At 43.7% G+C, this 11,628-nt stretch overlaps 1 protein-coding gene across 2 annotated transcripts in view; it reads left to right on the forward strand.

Annotated features, from left to right (window-relative positions):
* LOC124289600 overlaps nt 1-6,813 on the forward strand; it is a 44,540-nt gene extending 37,727 nt beyond the window's left edge. For both annotated transcript variants that reach the window (XM_046726190.1, XM_046726189.1), the window contains exons 15-18: nt 2,049-2,113; nt 3,162-3,233; nt 3,705-3,874; nt 4,541-6,813. In XM_046726190.1, the coding sequence (XP_046582146.1) occupies nt 2,049-2,113; nt 3,162-3,233; nt 3,705-3,874; nt 4,541-4,749 (516 nt within the window). In that variant the 3' untranslated portion in view covers nt 4,750-6,813. The remainder of the gene's footprint in view (nt 1-2,048; nt 2,114-3,161; nt 3,234-3,704; nt 3,875-4,540) is intronic.
* The last annotated feature ends 4,815 nt before the right edge of the window (nt 6,814-11,628 follow it).

Below are 11,628 nucleotides of genomic sequence, written 5' to 3' on the forward strand. Positions count from 1 at the left end.
ACGTGTACAACCTGCGCTGGGTCGGCTCACCACGTGTACAACCTACGCTTGGTCGGCTCACCACGTGTACAACCTACGCTTGGTCGGCTCACCACGTGTACAACCTACGCTTGGTCGGCTCACCACGTGTACAACCTACGCTTGGTCGGCTCACCACGTGTACAACCTACGCTTGGTCGGCTCACCACGTGTATAACCTACGCTTGGTCGGCTCACCAAAGATGAGTGAGTGACTGTTGTTTTACGCCTTTTACGTCAACTAAATCTGGGCCAGGTTAAATATATATAGGAGCTACAAGATATATACCTCGGGTACTACGTAAGGATGGGAATGCCACAATAATTTGGTGCGCCTAGTTGCTGCAAGAGTTGTATGCTCCCCAGGGAGTGGAGATTGACAATACGATGTGCCGTTGAGATTGACATCCAGTGAACGAGGGAAAAACAAAGCAAGCGCAAAGAGTCCTTTGCGGAGATTTGCGCTATATAAATGCTATCCATTATTATTATTATGATTATTATATATTTGGCGAACACTGTTAGTACTGTAGAATACGAAGAGGATGTATTGAGGTCACCTTGGCAAGGTCAAGGTCGTGAATGGCGAACGGATCTCTTTAACGAATACATTGAAATAGTTGACGTTTCGCAGAAACAAACTGACAGGTGCAATGGACAAGGACATAAAGCATGCTTTGGTGGTATGTGGCCTGGTGAGCCCACGTCACAGATCAGTTAAAGTTGAGCAACGTTGGTCACGCAGTCTTGGATGGGTGACAATGTTTGACAGCTAGCCTGCTGAGAGTTTCTAGGATTTCAGCCCCACAACGAATCACACATGTGATCTCACCTTATTCAAGTAAGTTTGTTCGAAATTGCCTCAATTCACCCGACAGAAAATGGGTACCCGGTGGGATAAGTCACGTAACTTGTAACCTTGTAGCTCCAAGCATGGTTAGATACTGTTATGTGTTTGCCAGCTGGTCAGGTATGGTGAACTTTGTGGATTTCGTCCTCGACCGACCAGAGCTTGTTTGAGTCGGTACATCTGTATCGATAACGCTGGTTGTAGTCCTGACATAGAGATCCGTCCATGAAGCCTCGACAGTGTACATCAAATTATGTGCTTTTGTAATGAATATTAACATGAAAAATAACCAAAAACAGCATGACCATATTACAATGAATATGCTTGATAGCTCACTTTTTTTCATCCTCGATAATCCCCAGGGTATACGTTACGATCACTCTCCACTATACCCTGGATGCATCCGCGGCTTGGCCCGATAATTATATTACCTCCCTTTGCTGGCTCCGCATTATCACAGCAGCCAATCAGCTAAGCCGCCGTTACATCCGAGCTTGCCAGTGTCAACAAATATAGCGGTCGCAGTTGCGAATGTTTGTTCGGAGTACCTCTCAAATCTTTTAGGAAATAATACAGGCAAATTGACAGATCTGAAACTTTCAAAAAATATATAAAAGAACTCCTTCTACATCTTTCAGAGTACCTCTGCATCAATTGTGTTGCCAAGTTTAAACGGTTAGATATGTTGAGAAGCGAAAGTCAGTTGTGATTGGTTCGCTCAACTTCCAAGCGTAGACACCTGATTGGATAAAAAGCCAGCCAAGGGAGGTAATAAAAATCAGCCGTGGAAGCATCCAGGGTATAGTGGACAGTGATCGTAACGTATCCACTGGAGATTATCGAGGATGACATATTATATAGATTTTGAGATGCTAAAATGTTTGTCATCCTGCTGGCCGTTTGAACTTGTTCATACCAAAATCGCGAGAAAAAGCAGTCAGTGCATCCTCAGTATTCAAGGGAAATACATCTCCATACAGTTATACACCCTGGACACATCCGCCACTAGCCTCGCCGTGCAGTGAAATTCTCTTCACGAGATGTGAGCACTGGAAGTGGGGACGTCACTTCCAAATTAGATATACTGGAGCCAAATGAGTATTTATCAACTTAGAAAGGGGATACAACACGCTGTGTGAGCGGTGATTTAGTCTGCATCTGTCTCTGTGCTCTACTTCAGGGCTGGGCGTTGTATGCGGAGTCACTGGGTGAGGAGTTTGGGCTGTACCGAGACGACTATGAACTGTGAGTATCTATTCTGTACACAAACGAATCTTGCTGTTTAGACAGCACCTGCAGCACCAGCACGGCATTCTGCTGTAAAGCGGGCCTCTAGTTTAAGGCAGTGTAAAGTAATATCTTGAAACATTTATATCAGCAGCTCCTTCTACAATCTTACTAATCCTATCGTACATATATACATGTCAGTTGAAATTAAATATAAGAAATTGTTACGCGCTGATTTTGCCAGCTGAAACAAAATTTAAAGTTAATCCTGATTTCATACGTGAAGGGATTTAGTGTGAAACACACTGCAACGAACTGTAATAAAATTAGCACTTGTATTCAAAATGTACTGTACAAAAACATACTTTTCACATAATGTTTAATCAACACAGGCATCTTTATATCAATGATAAAACTACTGGTTTCAATTCATTCTGTGTTACACCTACACTCTGTTTTGGACTACTATGCCATCGCGTCCTGTACATAGCCCCAATAAGTCAGCGTCGTAACTTATTCTTGTAACGACCTGTCACGTTGGCACCTCCATGACTGTGGTAAACGTTTTAACCAAAAGCACACATTTGCAGAATTAAACAACTGAAACAGAATAGCTAGTATCTTATCAGATTTGTTTAGATACAGTGGACAAGTTATGAGATATTACAAACAATGCTTCTGTCTCTTCACACATATAAGCCGCCTCCGTGGTATAGTGGTCAGTGCTTCCGCCCGGCGAGCGGTAGGTCGCGAGTTCGATCCCCGGCCGCGTCATACCAAAAGACGTTAAAATATGGTACTTGTTGGTCCCTGCCTGAGGCTCGGCATTAATGGGTAATGGGTACAACAAGGACTGGTCGGCTCGGAGTCAGTATAATGTGTCTGAATAGTGTATTCATGCTTCACTGCGGTTAAGCTAGCACTATAAAACCAGCTTCACTCGGGGCTAGTACAAGCTGCCACACATATGGCATACACGTCGTCATATGAGCGAAATATTCGTAAGCACGACGTTAACCTCCATTTCACCTTCACACATATATATGCTGGTTATCTCCCCTGACAGGATGGGCCGGTACAGCTCCGAGATCTTCCGAGCGGGACGCCTCGTTGTGGATACTGGTATCCATTACTACGGGTAAGAAGGGACACAAACTGCTGCGTGTGATGGTGTATGTTGCGCATATGTTTTATGGGATTACACAATGAATGCTGAACCCGGAAATCCCGAAGTCGCAACTTACGTAATGCCACATTACAAGGTATTGTGTCTTATCCAAAGGTCGACTCGATCCAAAAGTAATATGATGTAATTTCTGCCTTGTTAATGTAGGCAATTCTTCTGGTTGACGCTATGTAATTCGTCTTAATGACTGAGAACGTGTAATCCTAAATGTAACATACATTGGACCATCAACAACGAAGGACAGATAGCACACTTACACTTTCTCCGTATCGTTGGGGTGGCTTGGGAATGGAAAACATACAAATGACCTTAATAAATATTTAAAAATTGTACCACCTACCCAATGAAAATATGAGAGGAATAAAACTATTTTCCTGAAACCAACTGCTGACGGTGAGTTTCAGCATGTATTGTCTTCCACAGCTGGGACCGCGATCAGGCTATCGAGTACCTGCTGAACATCACTGCCAAGGGGAGACCATTCATCGAGGTGGAGGTGGACCGCTATATCACGTGGCCTGGACAAGCATGCTCCTACAAGATCGGGGAGTTGACCATCAAGAAGCTGAGGAAAATGGCCGAGGAAAAGCTAGGTAGGTGGAACATCCAGCATACGTCGACTCCAGATACAAACAGCGTCAATGTCGAAGTTAATTTTTGTGTGGAACGGGACCTAAGTGCTTCTTCAGGGACAATACCTTAATGAGATGAAAGCGTTAACTCTCATGCAGAGAAAGAACCGAAGGAAGCTCATGACAAATAATAGTTTATTTCTGGATATTACAATTGTAAAATAAACAAACATATGTTTTACAAAAGCATCATAAAAACATTTGTCCCAAAAGATATGTATACTCACGATACGCTGGCCTACATAACATAGTGGAGGTTACTTAAGTAAGTTGTAACATCAGATTAACTAAAACACGGGCACCCGATACTGTCCACAATGAGCCATATACATCTGTGAGATCGTGAATATTCAATGCTATTCAGAAAGAGTAGAGATTCTAGCACCTTTGTCGTGATGGCTGAGTGGGTTAGACGGCTGACTTTGTCTGCTGGCGTTTAGGTGCCTGACTCTGGGAGTGTGGGTTCAAGTCCCGGATGGTACTCAACCCAAAAGTACTAGAATCTGTACTCTGTCATCCCAAATATCACACGTATTACTATGCGATCATGGTTAAAGTAGTAATCATGTTTTATCGTATCCCAATTTAGACCTGATTACAATCGTAACTCTTATGTTCTCACTGCAGGAGACCAGTTTGATATTCGCGAGTTCCACTCGTCGGTTCTGGAGTATGGCTACAAGCCCCTGCATGTCCTGACCGAGAAACTGAAAGCCTGGACCGCCAACCAGGTGGACACTGTCTCGACAAGGTCCACCAGTAGTCACCTGCAGATTCACACCCTCACGTGTCTAATCGTTACCATAGTTACATGTTTATACACACGTCTTGTCTGAAATGTGGGACAGAGTCATATTTTGGAATGAGTTTGATTTATCCGGAAGGAAGTTCTATACACACTGATGATAAAGAGATGATAACATGGCTTTTTTAATCATAAAAAATTAAGTGGGTCAATAAAATGAGTGATAGGATGAACTGTATTTGACGAACTGTGACGCATAAAAATGGATCGGAATAATTGCACGTGCATGACGTGCTAATGTAAATATTTCTATCGCAAATAATCGTCGTGTTTTACACGTGATGAAAGATTCCTGTCACCAACACCTGATGTACATGGTGTGTTTGCGCATGTGCTGTTTAGATTGACTATGGCGATGCGAAATAGGTATACGTAGAGATATAAAAATACTCTTAAGGTGAGCCAGGGTTGCATAGAACCCTGGAATTATGGGAAGTACATTACAGCTTATCGCTTCAGCTAAAACTGAACATCGCGTGTCGTGTCACATTACTCCTAATTGTTTATGTCTATTCCGGCTGCATCTGACAGGTTCGATGAAGGAATATTCGTGGCTTTTGTCACAAGATAAGGAATCACAGGATCATCATCGTCTATACCTGTACATAGCGGCGGCGGCGGTAACATCCTCACGTGGGATGCCATTGGTTTTGTGGCCTGCAGTTACTGCTGTCCGGAGCCTGCATCACTTCCGGCTGACCGTGAGTTTAACGTGACAAATCGAGATGATGTACTTCCGGTATTATTGACACAGAATGAGTGTATTTCAGTTTGTGTTCTTTCATCAAGTTCATATTTTGTTACTGGTTCAGGAAATACTAACGAAACTTTCCAAATGATTACAGCCCCACACAACATAAACACATAGATTACCCAATACAACACGTTGCACCTACAATATGTATGTAAAATGAAATATAAGACCTGTTTTACAAAATTCATGATTGGACTTTATATACGTAAATTATATGCATGTATCATGGTTTCCATATAAAGTAACACCTAGTATTGGCCATGTGTTTGCTGTGACCAAGGTTCACGTTCTCCAAGAGTTCGAACTGTTTCATATACTATTAACATATACACTCATATACCCAGGTATATATATATATATAAGTTTTATAAAATATCACATTCTTGTTACGCGTGTTTAAAGTTATCCCCCTTTTGTTTGTGTACATGGACTGAGAGTGATATTACATTGTTACATACGGTTACATTGTTACATAGTTTATTTAACAGATGCTAGATGTGGGTTTATAGGACTGATGCTTCTGTACTGTATGTAGCGGCATCACTGTATACATCCTTCACATAGATCGTATATAGCTGACAGGCATCCTTCCCTGTGTGGTCTGACTGATGGTTTACACTTGTATTGTAGCTGCTATTTAGCTGTAACTATAGAGTCACATCCGGTACGTGTACCGACTGCAGCTACACAGTGTACTATACTATACAATACCTATAGTAAATATTTTGACTGACTCAATATTTTACAGTTTGTATACAGTTTGTAATCTAATGTAAAAACTTGCATATTTCAATGCTTATATCACCCATATCTTAAACTGAAAGGATTTCGTCCCTTAGTCATTCCAGGATCCGCGGTTAATAGGTTCGAATCACGGACAAGCCCTGGTTGTGATATCCAGGATCCATGGGGGTTTCACCAGTGAGAGTTCTACCCGCGGCCCTCAGAGGTGTTTCCTGCAGTATTGACCTCACATACTTAAATGCTGGTAACAAAACAACTCACTCAAAGTATTATGATCCAAGGTTTACATAAATGCTCCGCTAAAAGACAGAGTTTTCCCTGCAATGGTCAGGCTGACCTTTTATTGTAGTAACCGCACTACAACGTCTTTGGAAGTGGAAGACCTCGGGCGAGAGCTGGCGTGGCGTCTTTATATTTCTCCCGCTAATCTGGATGTTTTGTTTTAGAATTAGGGGCTGTGGAGATTGAGCTTACAAGGAATTCCGACGTTTGTTTAATTAAAATACTCACACTGCGGTCGTCTTATGTTTTCGCTTTTCTTAAAGTACATACGACGTTCATTTATACTGTGTGTGAAATAAAATGCATTTTGTTGTATTTTGTCTTGTTTGGTCTGGGATTGACTCCAGCAGCTACGTCATGTTTCCGAATCTTGAAGCGTCCACCAACACACGCCCGTGAATATCTGGGTTACGTGGTGACTGGTTAACGAGAACAAGGTACATGTTCCCACGTGGTGACTGGTTCACGAGAACAAGGTTCATGTTCCCACGTGGTGACTGGTTCACGAGAACAAGGTACATGTTCCCACGTGATGACTGGTTCACGAGAACAAGGTACATGTTCCCACGTGGTGACTGGTTAACGAGAACAAGGTACATGTTCCCACGTGGTGACTGGTTCACGAGAACAAGGTACATGTTCCCACGTGGTGACTGGTTCACGAGAACAAGGTACATGTTCCCACGTGGTGACTGGTTCACGAGAACAAGGTACATGTTCCCACGTGGTGACTGGTTCACGAGAACAAGGTACATGTTCCCACGTGGTGACTGGTTCACGAGAACAAGGTACATGTTCCCACGTGGTGACTGGTTCACGAGAACAAGGTACATGTTCCCACGTGATGACTGGTTCACGAGAACAAGGTACATGTTCCCACGTGGTGACTGGTTAACGAGAACAAGGTACATGTTCCCACGTGGTGACTGGTTCACGAGAACAAGGTACATGTTCCCACGTGGTGACTGGTTCACGAGAACAAGGTACATGTTCCCACGTGGTGACTGGTTCACGAGAACAAGGTACATGTTCCCACGTGGTGACTGGTTCACGAGAACAAGGTACATGTTCCCACGTGATGACTGGTTAACGAGAAACAAGGTACATGTTCCCACGTGGTGACTGGTTAACGAGAACAAGGTACATGTTCCCACGTGGTGACTGGTTCACGAGAACAAGGTACATGTTCCCACGTGGTGACTGGTTCACGAGAACAAGGTACATGTTCCCACGTGGTGACTGGTTCACGAGAACAAGGTACATGTTCCCACGTGATGACTGGTTAACGAGAAACAAGGTACATGTTCCCACGTGGTGACTGGTTAACGAGAACAAGGTACATGTTCCCACGTGATGACTGGTTAACGAGAACAAGGTACATGTTCCCACGTGGTGACTGGTTAACGAGAACAAGGTACATGTTCCCACGTGGTGACTGGTTAACGAGAAACAAGGTACATGTTCCCACGTGGTGACTGGTTAACGAGAACAAGGTACATGTTCCCACGTGGTGACTGGTTCACGAGAACAAGGTACATGTTCCCACGTGATGACTGGTTAACGAGAACAAGGTACATGTTCCCACGTGGTGACTGGTTAACGAGAACAAGGTACATGTTCCCACGTGATGACTGGTTAACGAGAAACAAGGTACATGTTCCCACGTGGTGACTGGTTCACGAGAACAAGGTTCATGTTCCCACGTGATGACTGGTTAACGAGAAACAAGGTACATGTTCCCACGTGATGACTGGTTCACGAGAACAAGGTACATGTTCCCACGTGGTGACTGGTTCACGAGAACAAGGTACATGTTCCCACGTGGTGACTGGTTCACGAGAACAAGGTACATGTTCCCACGTGATGACTGGTTCACGAGAACAAGGTACATGTTCCCACGTGGTGACTGGTTAACGAGAACAAGGTACATGTTCCCACGTGGTGACTGGTTCACGAGAACAAGGTACATGTTTCCACGTGATGACTGGTTCACGAGATCAAGTTACATGTTCCCACGTGATGACTGGTTCACGAGAACAAGGTACATGTTCCCACGTGGTGACTGGTTCACGAGAACAAGGTACATGTTCCCACGTGGTGACTGGTTCACGAGAACAAGGTACATGTTCCCACGTGATGACTGGTTCACGAGAACAAGGTACATGTTCCCACGTGGTGACTGGTTAACGAGAACAAGGTACATGTTCCCACGTGGTGACTGGTTCACGAGAACAAGGTACATGTTTCCACGTGATGACTGGTTCACGAGATCAAGTTACATGTTCCCACGTGGTGACTGGTTCACGAGAACAAGGTACATGTTCCCACGTGATGACTGGTTAACGAGAAACAAGGTACATGTTCCCACGTGGTGACTGGTTAACGAGAACAAGGTACATGTTCCCACGTGATGACTGGTTAACGAGAAACAAGGTACATGTTCCCACGTGGTGACTGGTTCACGAGAACAAGGTTCATGTTCCCACGTGATGACTGGTTAACGAGAAACAAGGTACATGTTCCCACGTGATGACTGGTTCACGAGAACAAGGTACATGTTCCCACGTGGTGACTGGTTCACGAGAACAAGGTACATGTTCCCACGTGGTGACTGGTTCACGAGAACAAGGTACATGTTCCCACGTGATGACTGGTTCACGAGAACAAGGTACATGTTCCCACGTGGTGACTGGTTAACGAGAACAAGGTACATGTTCCCACGTGGTGACTGGTTCACGAGAACAAGGTACATGTTTCCACGTGATGACTGGTTCACGAGATCAAGTTACATGTTCCCATGTGGTGATTAACTAGTACAAGGTATGCATTTCAACGTCGCTGCAACAATTCACTAGTATATCCTAATACCCAACATAGCCATTCCGAACGCATGTTATCTCTATATGTATGGCCTGTTTGTTTGCTTGTCGTGTCAGTCATATATGCTATAACCTGTTCAGTATTAACAACAGTTGTGATGGACATGACAATCCATGTGACGCACTGTGATTTTACTGACGCTCTACTGAGTACTTCACGCAGAACATCGAGTTGACACCAGTCGGTGTATGTGATCATACTGTTGTCCAGATAACGTCGAGCGTGAACTAGCTGGAAGTTTAGGATAGCATGAGCAGTGAGATATAAGGGACCAAGTCTCTCCAGGTTCCAACATGTTTCCTTGGAGTGACATTGATCAGTGCCCATTCATCCAGGTTCCGGTGTCTTCACATGCTTTCCGTAACTAAGTACTGATGTCTGTATTCCCCAAATAGCAAATGCATGGAACCTACGCTCAGACATATACTGGAGGTGGCGGTCAGAATGTGTTGAGCCATCTAATCTACTGTGAACACGTGTCAGCGTGACTGAGATTTCTCCTAATTAGGGCTAACAAGGGTGGGTTGTTTAGACCACGGTAAGTTATCAGTCACTCCCTGATTCTGATCTATGAGGTGGTCTAGTAGACAGTAGTAGTGTCCAGACCCCGACTACGGTACAGTGGTCAAAACTGAAGACCATTCCTGGTGCTCCATGAAGTATAGTTGTTCGAAGATGGCTTGTGAGAATCTATACACGATATGTGAACATTTATTTCTCGAACACTTGAAATGACGGTAGACAGTTTCCTTCCTATAACACAGTTTACAGTATACCAGGTAACTGCTCATGTTTCATCACGCATGTCTAAATGTCTTTACCATTCTGTGGTCGTAGCCTGACAGATCATCGTGGACCTTGTTGTTTGTATGGATGATGTTAGCTGCAAGTAACAAGTTACAAGTAGCAACTGAAGGCAGCTTTAATCACTTGAATATAGAAAGCCAATGTATGGGCGGAGTCTTTACTGTCAATAGCGACGACACATGTGGTGGGCTGGAATGTATGTTTCATGTCAAACCATCGCCAGCTCCACTGTCGGGCTATATACAAAGTGTATACTTGACAATTGGATTTGACAAAACAATACAACGCTACTAGGATGAACGTCACCGAAGGGCAGCTAAGGTTGAAAACACAAGTATATCAAATACCCCTTTACCGAATAACCAATCGTTGTCTGTGTCACTTGTATTTACCTTGAAACATGAGTGCATAGTTTCTCTCAACCTGAACGTATCCGGGTCGACATTTCGTCACTAAGAAATATAGACTTTATGGCTTTTGTTTTGTTTGGCTATTTTTGGGCTGTATTTCTCATGCAACACTACACCATCAACGATCGTAGTCATCTGACGTCATACTTGGATCAAGAGACAGCTGTACAATTGAAATAAAATATGCCGAGAGGAGGATTACTTCTATGAGTAGCATTGTTTAGAAGCACGTATGACAACCTGCTTGACAACTATACAGGAATCTGTATCGTCGCATCACCTGAATAAAGAAGTCGTTCATCCATAGTTATCTGAGAAGATATCAGGAAGACTACCATCGTGATCAAACACACAGCAGTTACAGCCTCCCTGTAACAGGCAACCGCCGTGATCTCACACAGAGCTGTAAGCTGTAACAGCTAGATAACACATGTCATTAAACACACATCAGTTACCTGTAACAAGCAGACAACAGGCATGATCAAACAGACATTAGTTACATGTAACAAGCAGACAACAGGCATGATCAAACAGACATCAGTTACCTGTAACTAGCAGACAACAGGCATGATCAAACAGATATCAGTTACATGTAACAAGCAGACAACAGCCGTGATCAAATAGACAGCAGTTACCTGTAACAGGCAGACAACAGGCATGATCAAACAGACATCAGTTACCTGTAACAGGCACACAACAGGCATGATGAAAGAGACATCAGTTACCTGTAACAAGCAGACCACAGGCATGATCAAACAGACATCAGTTACCTGTAACAGGCACACAACAGGCATGATCAAACAGACATCAGTTACCTGTAACTAGCAGACAACAGGCATGATCAAATAGACATCAGTTACCTGTAACAAGCAGACAACAGCCGTGATCAAACAGACATCAGTTACCTGTAACAAGCAGACAACAGGCATGATCAAAGAGACATTAGTTACCTGTAACAGGCAGACAACAGGCATGATCAAAGAGACATCAGTTACCTGTAACAAGCAGACAACAGGCATGATCAAACAGACAT

Source organism: Haliotis rubra, unplaced genomic scaffold (assembly GCF_003918875.1).
Source record: "Haliotis rubra isolate DU_JTF1 unplaced genomic scaffold, ASM391887v1 Scf444, whole genome shotgun sequence".
NCBI classification, from domain to species: domain Eukaryota; kingdom Metazoa; phylum Mollusca; class Gastropoda; order Lepetellida; family Haliotidae; genus Haliotis; species Haliotis rubra.